The sequence below is a fragment of the Myotis myotis genome, unplaced genomic scaffold, assembly GCF_014108235.1.
Source record: "Myotis myotis isolate mMyoMyo1 unplaced genomic scaffold, mMyoMyo1.p scaffold_m19_p_8, whole genome shotgun sequence".
Taxonomy (NCBI): Eukaryota; Metazoa; Chordata; class Mammalia; order Chiroptera; family Vespertilionidae; genus Myotis; species Myotis myotis.
Window position 1 is genome coordinate 51,045,021 of NW_023416390.1, and position 18,478 is coordinate 51,063,498.

The 18,478-nt window shown below is 36.5% G+C and overlaps 1 protein-coding gene across 3 annotated transcripts in view; it reads right to left on the reverse strand.

The window, feature by feature from the left end:
• Positions 1-9,335: 9,335 nt before the first annotated feature.
• SCN2A (sodium voltage-gated channel alpha subunit 2) overlaps positions 9,336-18,478 on the reverse strand; it is a 127,114-nt gene continuing 117,971 nt past the window's right edge. For all 3 annotated transcript variants that reach the window (XM_036320464.1, XM_036320463.1, XM_036320465.1), the window contains exon 27: positions 9,336-17,775. In XM_036320464.1, the coding sequence (XP_036176357.1) occupies positions 16,574-17,775 (1,202 nt within the window). In that variant the 3' untranslated portion in view covers positions 9,336-16,573. The remainder of the gene's footprint in view (positions 17,776-18,478) is intronic.

The following is an 18,478-nucleotide window of genomic DNA, read 5'->3' on the forward strand; positions in this document are numbered from 1 at the left end:
TCCCCCAATGCAAGTATTTTAAATGGTGCTTTATTATTGTCAACATCTGCAGCACCAAGCATAAAGGGAAAGACAGAGAGAAAATGTGAGGTTTTATTCATTGTCAATAATACAGCTTTCAAGGATCAAGTTTTTTATTATGAAACTGTTTATTATAAAGTTCCCTCCCACTCCCACATGTCTGATTCCATAGCTAAGGGTGGGGTCTGAGAACTGGTATGTCTAGTTCCCAGGTGATGCTGTTGCTGCTGGCCTGGGACCCACAATTTGAGAACCACAGATCTAAACCAAAAACCTCAAAGGGCTCTACAAGCTTGCCAGCAATAGAATGTTGAGAGGAGTAAGAAAAATGTCAGTTTTTACTACAAAGCTCACTTCAATGATATAAACTGCAGAGGTTTCTGTACTTGGTCCCACATGAGAAATCACTTAAAAAAAAATACGAAATCCCAGGTCCTACCCTTAGAGACTTGGTTTTAGTTGGTCTTGGATGGAATCCAGTGTCTGGATATTTTTAACAAGCATCCGAAGTTAATTCTCATGTAAGCCTGCTTTACTTTGCTTGGGAATCACTGATTTAAGATAAGTTGACACTTTTGGTGTATAATAATAACCTCTAAAGCTTGTTTGAAAACTCTGATCATTGCCCCAGTTACTTAGATTCAGTGGGTCTTGATGGGACACAGAAATTTAAATTTTATCAAGCACTACAAGGACTTGGTGAAGGAGACAACAAACATTAGTCTTTAAAAAGTGAATTGTTCAAGACATCTGTAGAAGATGGGGGAAGAAAATATTAGAACGCTCACTCTCTCTGTGTGTTTTAGTTTTTATCTGAAAACCAAGAAAGACATTAAGCTTTATTCTTACTCTGGACCTCACCATGAGTCCATGGTCGGGGCAGTTGTGGGTCACCTACTATGGGAGGGAAGATGAGACTTTCACATGGAGGAGGGGCTGACAGCAACATTCTCATTCAAGTAGTATTATAATGCAGTTCATTGGGAATCACTTAGGTGGACTCATGGATTTTTTTCCCCTTAGTTTTCACTGACCTAAGCCTTTGGATAATGGAGTTGTGGCTTAAAAGAATTGTGATTGATTGAACATTACAAATAATGAAGCCACAAGTGAGCCACCTGAAAATGGCACAGCTGACACATTTCCTACTCTCAGTGCAAAATGCTTCCCAACCTAATTAAGAGAATAAGCTAAGATGCAAGAAGTTGATCAATAAAAAGAAAACAATTTTCTGAAAGAAATACAGGCTATGGAAAGAGCAATTTGAAAATAGATATTTCCATTCTCATATAATTTTGTTGCTAAAAATCTGCTCACTTAAAAACATGAAAACCAAATTTTCTACCTTGATTAAAAATCTTCACAGGATCTCAGTGGGTTTTGAACCATTATTTAAAGATATAATTAACACTTGATTAGGTTTTATTTGAGGAAAGATTAAAACTTGCTTGAATTTCAACAAAAATCTTTAATGAACAACATAGAGAAATGAGTAGAATGACTTGGTAAGCAAACTAAAATTTTTTTTCCCATTTGGATCTGTGCCAGGGTTCTTGTTCCAGCATCTAGAAGGGTTCAGCAATCTGGAGAAGGGCTGTGTGTAACTTAATAAAGAGTCCAGAGACAAAGCATAATTTTGAAAGGCATTTGGGGGTCAGAGGAGCCTAAAGAAACTAAGATCTCCTTGTCTCAGGACCCCTTGCTTTTTATTAACACAACTAGAGGCCTGTTGCACGAAGAGATTCGTGCAATAGGCCTTCCCTTCTCCTGGCTGCCTGCACTGGTTTTCCTCCGGCACCTGGGACCCAGGCCTTCTCTCCGGCCAGAGCTGCCTTCCGTCCTCCGTCTTTGAGGCTCACCTTCAGTCTTTGCTTGGAGCCTATGTATGCAAATTAACCACCATCTTTGTTGGCGGTTAATTTGCATATCACGCTGATTAGCCAATGGGAGGCATAACAAACGAATGGTCAATTACCCTGTTTGTCTATTATTAGATAGGCTTTGTCCTAAGGTGAGGCCGAGATATACACATCAAAGGGTCAGGTTTCCTTTACAGAAACATTGTCAGATTTGGGAAAATGCCTACGCTGTTCAGGTGTTTGGCCAGTAGGAGGCAATAATATGTAGATTAAAATGCCCTTAGCTGTCTGGCAGCAAGCAGTCATCCTTTTCAGGTTTGGGGAAATGCCCTTAGCCATTCCCAACAGGTAACAACATATGTGACTCAACCCTTGTTGAGTCTCCAAGTTCCATCAACCTTTTGATGAAACTCTTGCAATTATGACATGCTGGAACTGGCTTCCGGCAGATCTGCATTTATTTTGTCAGCTAAGATAGGTTACTAAATCCAAGTATCTCTAAATTGAGCTTAAATTCAGATCTACACATTTCTGTAATATAACATGTTAGGCCAAACTATTTTTATAAATAATGAGGCATATTCAATATTAATTTGATCTCCTATGACATAATGTATATTATTTATTTTAAAAGGAAAGACATTTTGTTACCTTATAAATTAAAACAGTCATAAAAATAATGTCTATATTATTCTTGGTTCTTTTTTTAAAAATTCCATTGCATTCTTTGTAATGTAAGGGATATAGAAATATATTTCTTTATAACTTATAAATAAATATACATGTACTGGAGGTAGGTGTTTGGAAATATCTTACTGATTTGCAGATCAGGCTTTGGAAAAACTGGACTAGAGAAAATATTTTTCTTTACAGATCTAGTCAATAAGTTGTAAATCCTTTCTTTTCTTATTGAATTAGGCATATGTACTATTTTAATGATATTAATGAGAATATTCATTATCTGGGTATTATAAGCACTGTATTAATGCTGCCTATAATAGATGTTAAAGACCATTGTAATTATTCCATAATTATTGGGCTAAAAGTAACTGAGATTTATTATTCCTTTTTTGAGTAAATGGTGTTTAGTCTCAGAAAAGGTTATTATAGTTAAGCAGATATTTATCAGGATCATAAAACTGAAAGCCATAACAACTAAACAAATATTTTAACTAAATTGTATTATCCATCTTTGGGAAATCAGTGAAAGATTCACCGGTGAAAAATATGTCGTTTGATTTTTTTTTTATTTTACACTGAATAGACTTTGAACAATATACTGTACAATTAATTTTTAAATGGTTACAAATGATATACCACGCATGCTTCCCTCAAATGGAATGTACAATCTACTTCGAAAGGTAAGAGATAAAACTGTACCCTACATATTGTTTTACTTGAATGAAAAGAATATCACACACTGTGGGTATTGAGACAAGTTCTCACCACTACAAAGATATAAATAGCACTGACAGCAAAGAAATGCTTTGTTGAAAGTTTATATCATAGTTAGCAGCATGGAACTTGAGCACCTCCTCTAGACAGCTTAACTAGTTTTCTACTGCTGTGTAACGAATTATCACAGATTTAGCAGCTTTGAACAACATCATTTATTATTCAGTTTCTATAGAATCAAAGTCCAGGCACCCGCGAAGCAGCAATCTAGGTGTCAGCCAGGGCTGGAGTCTCAGGAATCTCCTTTCTCAAGCTGATATGGTTGTTGGTAGAATTCATTCCTTGCACCTATAGACTTCATGGGGGCTTGTTCTTCAAGTTCATCCATCAGAAGAAGGGCTCTCTTATCTCTTCACCTGTTTTTAAAGGGCCCACCTTGATTAGATCCTATCCAAGAAAATTACTCTCCATTTTTATTAACTCAGAGTCAATTGATTGGGAACCTAATCACTGGAATGCTATCCCATCATATTCACTAATCCTGTCCACACTCAAGAGGAGGGGATTAAATAACACATGTACACCAGGAGGTGCAGTATTAGAGACCATCTGCTTTTCACAGCAGGCGCGCATTCTGTGGGCTTGCATTTCGTATTATTCTTTCATCTATGCATTGAATTCAAGGCATTGTTTCTTGTTTATAGTCATAAATCCAGTTCAAAATAACCTTACTCTATAAAAATTTCAATTAGTTGTTCAATAAAAAAAAACAAATCTTGATTCTTTTTGGCAGAGAGGCTTTAATGAAAATAAAGTCATAAAACTCATAACTTTTGAATGGTCCGTAGAAGACTTTTGCTCTTGGCTGTTTGGTATAAGGCTAAGGTCTAAAGGACAGTGAACCTCTGGGGTCATACAATTCCATGATACCCCTTCTAGTCAAACCTTTCCCCTCTCCCTCCAGTGGATGGTGACTGGTGCTATGCTTTCTGTCATAATTTTGCCTTTCATAGAATTCTATGTAAGTGGAATCATACAGTAGATATGTGTGCCTTGGAAAATGCTGACTGTTTATAATTTAACCCAAGAATGACTACACCATGATATCATTACTAGAGGCCCGATGCATGAAATTTCTACAAGAGTAGGCCTTCCTTCCCCTGGCTGCCAGCACCAGCTTCCCTCTGGCACCCAGGACCTGGGCTTCCCTCACAGAGGGAGCCCCCCCCCGCCTGCGGCAGCCAGTTGGTAGGTGGCCTGGGCCTCCCTCTTTGGGGTGATCATGGAGCCTCCCGATTGATCACCCTGCCGGCCAGTGGCCTGAGCCTCCTTCTGTGGGGCACTCATGGGGCGATGGCCAGGCCCCTAACCAATCGCATCGCACCTGCCTTGCCTGGCCTGGCCCCAGGGTGTCATAGTGTGGTCCCAGATGGTCATCCGGATGTTCGTTCTGCTGTTTGGCGGTTCAGTTGATTTGCATATTATACTTTTATTATATAGGACTAGAGGCCCGGTGTACAAAAATTTGTGCACTTAGGGGGCAGGGGGGGTCCCTCAGACCAGCCTGTGCCCTCTCGCAGTCTGGGACCGCTCGGGAGATAACGCCCTGCTGGCTTAGACCTGCTCCCGGGTGGTAGAGGGCAGGCCCAATCCCTAGGTGCAGCCCCTGGTCGGGCTCAGAAAAGGGCCAGTTGGGGAGTTGGGGCGCCTTCCCCTGTCATGCACAGAGCAGGGCAGATTGGGAGGTTGCCATGCCACCCTCAGTCACGCTCAGGGGGTTGGGGCACCACCCCCTGTCACACTCAAGGCAGGGTCGATGGGGAGGTTGCGGCGCCACCCCCTGTCACGCACAGAGAAGGGCCCATCAGGGGGGTTGGGGCTCCGTACCCTGTCATGCACAGAGCAGGGCCCATCAGGCGGTTGAGGAGCTCCCCCCTGTCACTCACAGAGTAGGGCCGATAGGGGAGTTGGGGCACCGCCCCCTGTCACACTCAGGGCACGGCGGATCAGGGGGTTGGGGAGCCGCTCTCTATCACCCACAGAGCAGGGCCAATCAGGGGGTTGGGGCGCCGCCACTCTCACACTCAGGGCAGGGCCAATGGGGAAGTTATGGCTCTACCCCGTCACACACAGAGCAGGGCCGATCAGGGGGTTGGGGAGCTCCCCCGTATCAGGCACAGAGCAGGGCTGATCAGGAGGTTGTGGCCCCGCCCCCTGTCACACAGAGAGCCGCAGGGCAATCAGGGGGTTTGGGCGCTGCCCCCTGTCACACCGATCCCAGTGCCAGGAGGCCTCTCGGCTCTGCTGATACCGGTGCTGGGAGGCCTCGCGGCTCCGCTGATCTCGGTGCTGGGAGGCATATTACCCTTTTACTATATAGGATAGAGGCCTCGTGCATGGGTGGGGCTGGCTGGTTTGCCCTGAAGGGTGTCCTGGATCAGGGTGGGGGTCCCCACTGGGGTGCCTGGCCAGTCTGGGTGAGGGGCTGAGGGCTGTTTTCAGGCTGACTGAAACTCCCAACTGCTCCTTTTTTTCTTTTCTTTTTTTTTTTATGATACTTCCAGCTCTGAGGCTTCTGCTGCTGAAAGCAGGTATCTGGTTTGTTTCGGTTCTATAATCGAAACAATCTATAACTCCAGCTCTGAGATCCCGGGCTCGCTGAAAGCAGGTTTCTGGGGTTTTGTTTAGCTTCTATATTTGTTACAATGTTTCTTAAACTGCAAGCTCAGAGGCCAGAGAGGCAGGCGGGGAACGTTGGTTTCCTCCGTCACTGAAGCAAGCAAGCCTCATGTTAGTTTCAAGCTGCCTGGCTGCCGGCCGCCATCTTGGCTGGCAGTTAATTTGCATAGCTCGCTGATTAGCCAATGGGAAGGGTAGTGGTTGTATGCCAATTACCATGTTTCTCTTTTATTAGATAGGATATGGTACTAATCACAATGCTTTGGATCAGATTTACTTTGGGGACTATGTTTTCCTGGGCTAATTTTTCTCTGTTATAATGGGTTTTGTTATATACAGTACAAGGTGGACATTCTCTTTGTAAGAAGAGTAACTCATTGAATGGTTTTGGAGCTGAAAAGAAATATTCCACCTATGTGGAATCATGATACTTCCTGAGTTATTTTGTTAAAACCCCTGGCCACAGAAACTCAGGGAGATTATGGTCTAGTTATTTTATTCCTGATACAACTTCAACAAATGTTGCTTTATCAATTAATAAATGATAATTTATTTCACGAATCAGAGAAAGAATGTAAGACATGAGCTGAGTTAGACAACCAAATTTTGCTGTCCTCACAAAAATACGACTGTATACTTTCAAGACCCAGTCAATTATTCACAGTAATAATAACAAAATTATTTGAAACATTATATTAATATAAATACTTGGATACTTTGCTGATTCAGGTTTATGTGAGTCTTTGAAATGCTTTCCATGAACCTTTTCTTTAGTTTCATAATTTATTCATATTGGTTTAATTTTTAAGCTGTGAGGTCTTTGCTCATGCAAAGAAATCTTTTCTTAATATGGATGCTTCAACACAAGCTTTTTTCTTGAAGAGCACTGTCACATGTAAAACATTGCTTTTCCAGGAATGTCTCCAAAATGTACATTTGCTTCTTTTTAAAAAATTTAAAGTAGATGCAAAATAAGCAAAAAATGTATTTGCAAGGCTAACTCTCCTCCTTATTCTGTAAAAAAAAATAAATAAATAAAATGAATAAATACTAGTCACGTTTCTTAATGGAAGCAGCGTCCCCTAGTGGGTAGGTTTGTAATAATGTTAACATTTTTTTCACATACATTTTTATTAAAGTGAAATTCACATAATATAACAATTTTAAAGTGTACAATTCAGTGGTATTTAGCTTACTCACAATGTTGCACAACCACAAGCTCTCTCCCTAGTTTCAAAAATTTGTAATCACCCTACAAAAACACCCATAACCAGAGACTAATCACTCCCTATTCTGTCTACCTCAATTCCCTGGTAATCTCTAATTTGCTTTCTGTCCCTATGAATTTACTTATTCTAGATATATCACATACAAGAAATCACAAAAAGATGTGAATTTTGTATCTGGCTTCTTTCATTTAACAAAATATTTTTATGACAATTTAAATTATAATATGTACCAGTACTTCATTTTTATTTTTGAATAATATTTCATTGTATGTACAGGGGCGGGCAAAAGTAGCTTACAGTTGTTTCTATTGGAAAAGACATACAGGTTATGATAATTACAATTGCTTTATTAACTCAACAGAATGTCACAATGCAACTGTGAACCTACTTTTCCTGATCCCCGTATGCATCACAATTTGCTTATTCATACAATGTTAGATATTTGGGTTGTTGCCCCACTTTTGCTCTCATGAGTAATCCTGTTGTAAACATTCGTGTACAAGCTTCTGGTAATGTACTTTTTCCTTTCTCATGGGTAAATACCTAGCAGGGAAATTGCTGGGTCATATGGTAATTCTGTGTCTAACTTTTTGAGGAACCACCAAAAAAAAAGACCAACCAGTACACATTAGAATATGATTTTCAAAGATATTGGCATGCTTTGCAAGAGAATGCTTGTTAATGTGGGAGAAAATGGCATTGGTTATAAACCTATTCATATTTCCTTTTAATAATGTCAATTCATCATAGGAAGTCTTTCTATACTAAGCATTGGGTGATGCTCCCTCTTATCCCATGAAGAGTATCTCTAATAATATACCATAAGATTTATCAATTAAAGATGTGTATGATGCATTTATGTATATCAAGATGTCCGAGTTGTCCCCTATTGCATGCATTTTAACTTCTAAGGAATTTTCTCTCCTTTTCTTGAATCTTATCATGAAGAACATGAGGCTTTTGTTTGAAAAAACAAAAATTTAGCTAACGGTCACATAAATAATGGGAAAAAAAACATTGCTCACATTCAAATTCGATATTTATAACTCCCTTAGTAATGCTGAGATTTTGCATAGTGAGCCTCACAGTTCAAAGAATTGAACCAAGTGCGCCGGTATTATGTAAGGGACATTCTTGCTCACAGGAAAGAGAAAACATTGCCTGTTTCTGGCCAATGGAATGAAGGAAGGGAGAAATGAAGAGAAAAAAGGTTAGATATGGGTAGTATGATTTTTCCTTCCACCTCATAGTGGAAACTAATATTGGGAGGGGTGGTGGTAGACCACACCCATTCAAATATAGATTTAAGCAACTCCCGAGGAGAAGGCACATTCTGCATTTTTTGAGACATAGTCCAAGAAAGTTTCAACATGGTTAGAAATGCCCACCACACTTGGAAAAACCCTGCAGCAATGTAGTGCTGTCATATAGGTATGAGAAGAATGTGAGAGAGTGGCTACCATGTTATAAGGTCTGCTTCTCACATGTAAGAGAATCCAGAATTTCTTTGGACTTCTAGCATGGGAGGGATAGAAAGCAGTGTATGAAAGTCCCCAAAACACAGTGGATCAGAGACTTCTGAAGGTAATTGGAATAGAGAGAAGTGGGAATTTAAATGGAGAGAATGCAGAGTCCCTGTTCATGGAAATTCACCTGTGACCAGCAAGTAAATGTTGCCAGGTAGAGATCATGCGTCTCTCTAAGCCAAATTCTCATTTGATCCTACTGTTTGGCTTCTTATAGCTTTTCTCATTAATTAATGAGTTATGTGAAATCTTTGACATGTATTTATTTTTTATGCATATGAGAGTCATGATTTTAGGTGGTTTTGTGGAAATTATAATTTTATGGAAGACAATGACATCATCCTCAAAATACTAAGATAGAAAAAAATACTACTTTAGAATTCTTTATCTAGTGAAAATATTCTTTAAAACAAAGTAAAAGAGAGACACTTTTGAGAAAAATTAAACTTGAGAGACTCAGTAAGAGCAGATCCACTGTAAAGAAAATACTAAAGGGAGGTTTTTTCCCAGGCAGAAGGAAAGTAGGTAGGTAGATTTATAAACAGGTAAAAAAAAAAATTAGGAAGAAATCAAAAGCATAAATATTTTTGCAAGTGTGAGTGTTGACTGTAATAATGTCTTCCAGAGTTTAAAATATTTATTAAATGAAAATATATGACAATAATAGCACAAAGGATGAGAGGGGAGAAATAAAAGTATTCTCATGTCCTAGCAATCTATAACAACTGGTAAAAGTACTAATTTATTTTAGAATTTAATAAGTCACAAAAGCATGGGGCAATTGCTGGGGCAACTACAAACTGTACAGTAACAAAATGTATAAAATGGGACAATACAAATAATGAATCCAAAGAAGTTATAATTTTAAATCCATATGTTGTATGTATGTGATTGTCAGACAGAGATGGTCAGATTGTATACAAAACAAACTCATTTATATTCATTATTGAATATGATGTTACAGAAATATTAAAAGTAAAACAATAAAAAAGATATACCATATAACACTATCTAAGCAAAAGCCATTGTAGATATAATATCAGACAAAGTGAACTTCAGGCAGTTGTTGCTAGAAATTGAGGCAATTTCATAATGATAAAAGGAATAACCTATGAAAATGTAGCAATTTTAAATTTAGGCAGCTAATATCCATCAAATAACCAAATAAAATAAAAACATATATAACAAAGGTTAACAGGAATAAAAGGAGAAATAAATTCTAATCATAATGAGTGCTTTATACACATCTTTCCAGGTAATTGATAGAAAACAATCAGACAAAATAATTCAGTAGAGGTGTATTTTGAATGACATAATTAATAAACTTGACCTATTAAATAAAACCTTGCATCTAACCACTGAATAATGTACTTTATTTTCAACTACACATAACAATTATATTATGTTCAACAAATGCTGAGCTAAGAAGTTCACCCAAAATGAATGAAAAGCATGTAGAGTACGTTATCTTAATGAAAGGAAGTCCAATTAGAAATAAAAACAAATATATCTTTAATCCTTCAGTATTTGGAAATTTAGCAGTGGTCTTATTAATTTCTAATAAGATAAAAAGAAGTCAGAATGGAAATTAGAATATATTTTAATTGAATGGTAACAAAATTTAAAGAAGTTTGTGGATGATATCAAAGCCATTTTTAGAGAGAAATTTATAGCCTAAGTACATTTACTTAAAAAAAAGCTAAAAATCAATTTTAATAATTTAGAAAATAATTTTAAATTAAAACCAAAGAAATAGGAAGAAGAACATGATAATTATAAAGGAAAGAAAAGAAATATTAAAGGACATATGAAGAAATGATTTTTTAAAAAGCCAAAAGTTGTTTTTTTGAAAGATTGAATAAGTAAAAAAAGAAGTCACAAAATATGAATAATATGAATAAAAAAGAGGCCATTACTACAGATCCTATAGAGTTTTAAAATATAATATTAAGTTATAGGCAACTTTATGTTAATAAACATTAAATTTTATTGGAAATGGGTAAATTTCTAAAAAAGTTGTGCTAGAAACTGAAACAAGAAGAAACAGCAAATCTGTACTGTCCTTTATTTATTAAAAAAATTAAAACATAATTAAAAACTTGTAGCTAAAAAGTAACTCAGCCCCAGAAGTCTTCACTAATTAATTATCCAAATAATTAAGGAAAGTTAACAAAAATCTTAATCTCCACCAGAGAGCAAAAAAAGAGAAAACCATCCTAACTTGTTTTAAGAGGTTAGCATAATCTTATGATCAAATTCTAACAAGCACATTAAAATAAAGAAAATTTACAAGCCAAATTCTTTCATGAATATACATTTAAAAATAGAAAGCAAAATATTAAAACAAAATACTGTAAAAAAAAAAAAAGCACTTAATAACCCTGTATCTGTTAAAGAAATTAGTATCTTTAATTAAAAACTTTTGACCTAGGAAGACTCGAGTATCAGATGGATTTACTAGTGAAGTCTATCAATATATATGGGTTAAATAAACCCACTCTCACAAAAGTTCTTTTCAGAATGAATATTTCCTAACTTGTTTTATAAGGACAGACTATCCTGATAACAAAGCCTGATGAATTACCCAGAAAGAGCACCAAAAATAAAAGAAGAAATATTGAGGGAACACTATGTTAACGTATATGATTGTCTAACCACTAAGCTGTACACCTGAAACCAATACAAAATACAATTGAAAGATAAAAAATAAGGGAGTGACTTTAAGATAACAAGGAAGAAAATTTAGAAATTTCAATATGTAATCCTCAGGAATTCAAGATAGAGAGAATAAAATATAGGAGGAGAAAGTATTATAATGCTAAAAGCTGAAAATTTCCCTCAAATTTTATCAAAGATATTAATAAATATATGAATCTTTAAATTACATTGGCATGAATTTTGATTAATAAAAGCAATTTCATGGCTTGGCTAAAAAATTGAAAAACACCAAAATAATCTAAACTAATCTATTAAAAATGTGGCTGAAATAAAGGTGGTGCTACTCACAGACCTTGCTAATAGAATTCCTCATATATTTTAAGGAAATAGAACACAAAATAATGAAGTGGGCAGAAGAAGCAAGTTTGTGGAAACAAATTCATTCATATGTGAGGAAGTCTAAATAAGTACTGCTATACAAATTCGCAATCATAATACTGTTCAATTTGTTGACTGTCAGATAAGGTAGAATTAAAATAGTGGACCAAAAATAACCTAAGAGTTGGGCAATGGTATGTAATTTGTTTTAGAAACTTCACTGTTGCAGGCCAGGTTATTGATTATATTTCACTAATTAAGTATGCATGTTAAAATTTAAGGGGAATCACTTGCAGAGAGAAGCAAGACAAAAGGAAGGAAAGAAGGAAAAAGGGAAGACAGTGGCATCTTTCCAACCAGTAGAGATGGGGTAAAGAAAATAAAGAAAAAATTAATGCAAAAGAGGTCAAGAAGGAAGGAACCAAGAAAAGAAAAACTTGGGGTGGGGGGCAGCATGAAATAACGTGTAAAAATAAGATAAAATATATCTATATATAAAATAAATGTGAGCAGATTAAGATAGGCTATTAACAGAAAATGTCAGATTGGATTTTTTAATTGAGGTGTATCTTTTTTAAAAAAACATATACTAAAAGGTAAGAACACAGACATCTTTAAAAATAGTTGGGAAATGAGATCTCTGTAAACTATTAGCCAAAAAAAGGGCAATGCAGCCTATTACTTTCAGATTAAATAGGGACAGATGTATTGATTTTACTGCTTATTCTATTGCTCAAGAACAATTAATCGCTGCTCATTGATAACAGAATAAATTCCAGACTCTTCAGCATAACTTTCAAGGTTCTTCACCTCTGGCTATACAATCTTCCTTTGGACAGTTAAGTCCATCTTTGATCTCTCAGCTGTTTTCAAAATCTGATTATGTAGTAGACACTCAAATATTATTTAGTTCAAATTAAAGAAAGACAAAAACACTACCCATGCAATCATTGTAACATTTACTTTAATAACATCCTCTTACCTTTTTCATAGATATTTTTTTTTCTTTAAAAAGAATTGGAGGAGAAACATGTTTTATTGTCTATTTAATATATTGACAACTGAACACAATTTTTTCCCTCTTACCTCTTTCTATCCCTTTCCCCCATAGTTTCTGTAGATATTAACAGTAAAAGATATTTTCCCCCAGAGGATCATTTGTAAACCATTCCCTCACATTTATTATACTATCCTACCTTCCTCTCCTTTTCCCTATTTTTCTTCCCTCTTCCTTCTCTCCATTTCACCCCCCTATTTTTTTACTCCTTTCTTTTCTTTGTAAATTATCCTGTATTATACAGAAAACAAGTGAGATGGGAGGTGTTCAAGAATGGATAATTTGAGAATGGGAATGTTTCCTGTTTAAATTCATGACTTGATAATGACAAAGTGAATGTTTATTTTATGTTGGCGAGTGTAAGCTGCCTCCCATTAGCCCAGATTAATGGTTCTTACACAAGGCACATAGGATTCACCTGGGTGGGGGAGGGGTATTTCATGAATCCATACTGTTTCCAAAACCAGCTCCATATTCACCTCATGCAGTATGTATGAGGGGTGGTTACAGTGCCATTATGTGTGTGAGTATATATGTGTAATTCGTAAAGCTCTGTACACTATTCTTGTGGAATACTTTTCCCACCAACTTCTGTCCTAGAAGAGAACCCCCAATATAAATGTATCAATGTCACACTACAAGACAAACACCCCCAAAGCCATTAATATTGGTAACCTCATTTGTACATGATGAGTTATATGAGTTATAATCTCTAAAGGAAACAGGTGCATTTTCTGTAGAATATATTTTCCTACTGGGCAAGGATACCATAAATCATTGACTCTCATTCCTTCATCTGAATCAGCACCAATAGGAGCCTTAAAAAAATTAGGTGCTTAAGTCTGATCTCCAGAAATACGAGTTCAGGTGGTCTGGTCTTGGTTCATGCACTGGCATTTTTAAAAAGTGCCTTGGGTAATTATAATACGCAATCTGACCTGAGAAGCATTTGATAAACTGCTCATAATTAAATGTGAAAACCAAAGCTATGTCATTTTGTTTGCATTTTATGAAGTCTTCAGATCTAAGCTCACTTTGAATTTTTGGCAATTTAATTGTAGAAATAAATAGCTACTATATGGACTTTTATAATGGCAGTAGATTAAGGGTTAAGTGCACAAGTTCAGATTGTGATAAATAAGAAATTTGGTAAACAGAAAAGAAACAAGATATCCTGAGTGAAAAATACTGAGAGCCCGAGGAGGAGATGGAAAGTAGATCAAGGATACATAGGGAAGAAACTAAAATGAAAAAGAGAAAAATAAAATAAAATAGTAGGTAGAGGGAAGGAGAAAGGATGCACAACTTAAAATGTTAGTCAATTTTTATTAATTTTTATAACTTTCCACTAACCAATACCATATCTAGGCTTTTGGCCTATATTTAAACTAGATATCCAGTACACTCTTCTTAATTAATTTCCATTCCATGAAAAAAAAATTAAAGATGAATTATTATATTTCATGTGTATTCTTTACATTAATTTTTTCTGATTGATCATTTTTACATGATAGAAATTTACCTTTTAATGTCATTTCAAAGATAGAAACAAAGACAGAACAATTAAATACAAAAACAAAAGCAAAACCTTTATTCTTTTGGCTTGATTGTAATGTGGTTTACCGTTCTTTATGGTAATAGCATTTTCCTGCATGCATTTCACCAACACACTACAAGTCAATAGCTTTAGTATAAAGAATCTACATTTAATGTTGCTTGTGAAAGAAACACAAAATGTTTTGCTATAACCGGTAATATAATTTCACTATCTGATTCTGTGGGGGGGGAAAAAGCTTGGATCTCATACCATACCTGATACAGTTATAATGCCATGTGGGTTAATGAGAATAAGATCTACCTGTATAAACAAACACTAGAAAAGACTGATGATTTACTCAATATAAAGACTATGTGGAAACATCTGATCAAGCAATGCCAAGCATAACAACTGATCTTTCCTTAATTAAGCCTTTTGATGATAAGGCATTACTTTGAAAGCAAATAAACGTTGGACTTAGTTTGATATTTTTCTCACATTGAATTGTGTGCAAAGTTTACAGTACTAATAAAAAAGCAGAAATCTACACTGTATCTTAGTCTGTTACTTATTTTGTGAAGTGCCTTAATTTAAAAGTGCTAGGAACAGAAACTAACAATAGTGACTGTGACATCAACCTGAAGATACTCTTAATTTTGCATTTTATGTACAAAAGGCTGAAAATAAAATAAAATGAACTTTTTACAGTATTTATATTTTCTTAGAAAACTCTAACCATATATTTTCAACAGATTTAAGCGGCTTGCAACATGTTTGCACAGTTGGGCTTTTTAACCATAGAGTGTTCAATGGAGATTGGAAGAATAAAAAGCAAGAAGCTCTTCTTTGCTGCTGCCTATTGCTTCATGACATGAAGAATGAGGTCTTGGTAGAACAACTGGTTTCACTTTACCGCTGGCATATGGCTTCCCATATTAGACTTCTGAACAGTGGAAGGAGTAAGGTACAGCAGCATAGGCGAGATAAACATGCAGCAGTGACAGCTTCAAACTATAATGGAACCAGTTACATCATATTACCTGTTGAAAGCTGGCAAACTATACTTACTGTGGTACATATTTGATGCAATAAATACTGTGCTTAAGTCATCATTTTTGTTTGCTCAAACATGCACCACTGGGTAAAAGTACTATTTACAAAGCAGACTTTTATTTTTTTTTTTAAATTGACATATACACTGTCAACCTTACCAAGAGCAGAAAATGGCTAAACAATACTGCAGGAAAAAGCAGAATCAACTTTATAAAGTGGTGGTGGGGATGCTTTTTGGTCAGTTCTGGTTCTTAGAAAGGACTTGATAGAATAGTTTTATTTTATGCCAAAGGGCACTTATCAAAAATGTTATAGTCATGCTGCCGGGATTCTGAATGACTATGTAATGGTGTGTGTATATACATCTATATGTATATACATGCACATATACATATATACATATATACATGTACATATAATGAATTATGTAAAAATAAAACAGTTCTTTAATGCTTGTGAATTCTATGGAACATTTACAGGCACATTAAAATTTTTCTGGATGAGACACCTTAAAAACATGAATAGCTATTTAAGCACCTCAAAAATCTAAAAACATCCTGAAACAAGAAGTAAACTCTTTCCTTTTGTGATGTGATTTTTTTCATGTGTGAATGAGAAGTGCAGCATGCCTTCATTTAAAATATATCATTATACAGTAGAGAAATGTAAAGATTCCCTACCTTTAATCCCTCTCCCCAAACATAAACCCATTTACAAAAATAGTCACATATAATAGTAAACAACCTGTGAATTAAAACAAAAGAAAAAGCAATAAGTTCACAGCGTACATTTTGTAGAAATATGGCAGGTGCGGCAGTTAAACATAAACAGTGGTGACCATTACTGTTATCAAGTGTCACGTGTTGAATTTACATAAAAATTTAACCTCCCTCCCCCCCTTTAAATTGGTTCCTATAGTCTGAGTAGCCATTACATCTCTGCTCTTCAGCAGTGTCAGCTGGTTGTGAAAACAGAAACCTCCTGTCAATGCTGATTTTCTGGTTTGTTGAGTCCCAGTTGGCTGACCAGAGGTCCCTGTCTTGTTAGAGGCACTGACCCTAAGTATACATTTGTAAAAACAGTCAGTTTGGCATAGACCTCCTGTGGGAGTCTTGTTGACACTAATACATCACCATCACAGGCTGTAAACAATTGATCACAAAAGAAATATTGTTTCTTTTTTACTTTTTACTTTCCCTGATATCTTTCCCTTTGTCTTCCTTTTCTGATTTGTCTTTTTCAAATTTTTCCTTTTCCGGTTTGGTCACACTATCATAGGAAGGTGGAGACGTGGTAGAAGGTGTCACATCGGTTTTCTCTGGAGTTGAATTCTCATTTAGTTTATCAATAAGGATATCTTCTTTGATATCTTCTTTGATAGGTGTTCCGTGACCTTCTTTGTCTTTCTTATATATAGCGGAAACCTTTTTAACTTTTTGCCTCAAGAGGTAGCATCTATAAGCCCTCTGGATAATGGTAGCAGACACCTCCTCTTGTTTGCGTTTCAAAGTGGTGGTGATGGGTTCATAGGAGACTTTGGATGGGTTCGATGCCATGAATCGCTCTTCCATCTGTACTCGAAGGGCATCCATCTCTCCACTCTCACCCAAAACACGCTTTGTAAAGGCAAATAAAATGTCGAGGCAGTGGATCCGGTCTCCACTGACCATGGGCAGGTCCATGGCAATGAGCTGAACTTTGTTTGGTTTTGCTACCAGAAGAGGAGGATCCAGGGCAGCTGCAAAATCTGAGAGCTTGGAGAACTCTATAAACTGGGTAGCATCGGGGTCAAACTTCTCCCAAACCTCGTAGAACATCTCAAAGTCATCCTCACTCAGGGGCTCTGCACTTTCTTCAGTAGCAACACTGAAGTTCTCCAGGATGACAGCGATGTACATGTTCACCACAACCAGAAAGGATATGATGATGTAACTGACGAAAAAGAAAATCCCCACAGATGGGTTCCCACAGTCTCCCTTAACTGAGCTTCCAGGGTGATCTTTTTCAGGGTCACAGTCTGGGGGTCCACTATTAAGAATAGGTGCTAGCAACCCGTCCCAGCCAGCAGAGGTGGTAATCTGGAACAGGCAGATCATGCTGTTGCCAAAGGTTTCAAAGTTGAACATGTCATCAATTCCAACTTCCCTCTTGACATAGGCAAAGTTGGACATGCCAAAGATGGCGTAGATGAACATGACCAGGAAGAGCAGGAGGCCGATGTTAAACAACGCAGGGAGGGACATCATCAGAGCAAAGAGCAGCGTGCGGATCCCCTTTGCCCCTTTGATCAGACGTAGGATTCGGCCAATCCTGGCAAGACGGATCACTCGGAACAGGGTAGGGGACACAAAATATTTTTCTATCAGCTCAGCCAGAAACATACCTGTGGAAAACCAAGAGACAACAACAAATATAGGGTTATATTTAACAGCAGCAAATAAAAGTTTACATTGCTAAGATAAACGTTAACTAGTTTTATAAAATGTGAACGTGAGAATTAGGTATATATTAGTATTAACACACACATATATACACAAACAATCTGTAATATTTGTTTGGCAAAATAAAACTGGTATGTTTGGTGTTACAACATGAACACCTTTCTACTAACTGAAGGTATTAGTAGCCATTTTTCCTAGTTTAAGAAAATCTTCTATCAAAAGAAATACCCAACCACTGAAGGTCTAAATATGCCACAAAGTGTAGGGCAGCCAAGCATAGAAATGGATTTATATTTCTAAAATACTAGTTCTAGTATTTGCATAAGAAATAATGGACAAAGCATGTGATTTGGATCAGGAATATGAGAGTCCTTACTCTTTTGAGATGGCTGTGATCCATTTTATTTGGAAGGTGTACAGGGGAGAATCCCAGCTTTGGAGACAGGCATGCTTGGGACTGAATCCTGGCCCTCAATTTTATGTATTACTAAATGGTTATAATCCCTCATTTTGTTGTTTTGTTGTTGTTGTTGTCGTCGTTAAACTTAAAATTTACTGAATCTTCTTTTTGTGCTTGGCACAGTGCTAAGTGTATTTACTTATATACTCTCATTTAATCTTCACAACAACATTCACAGAAATATT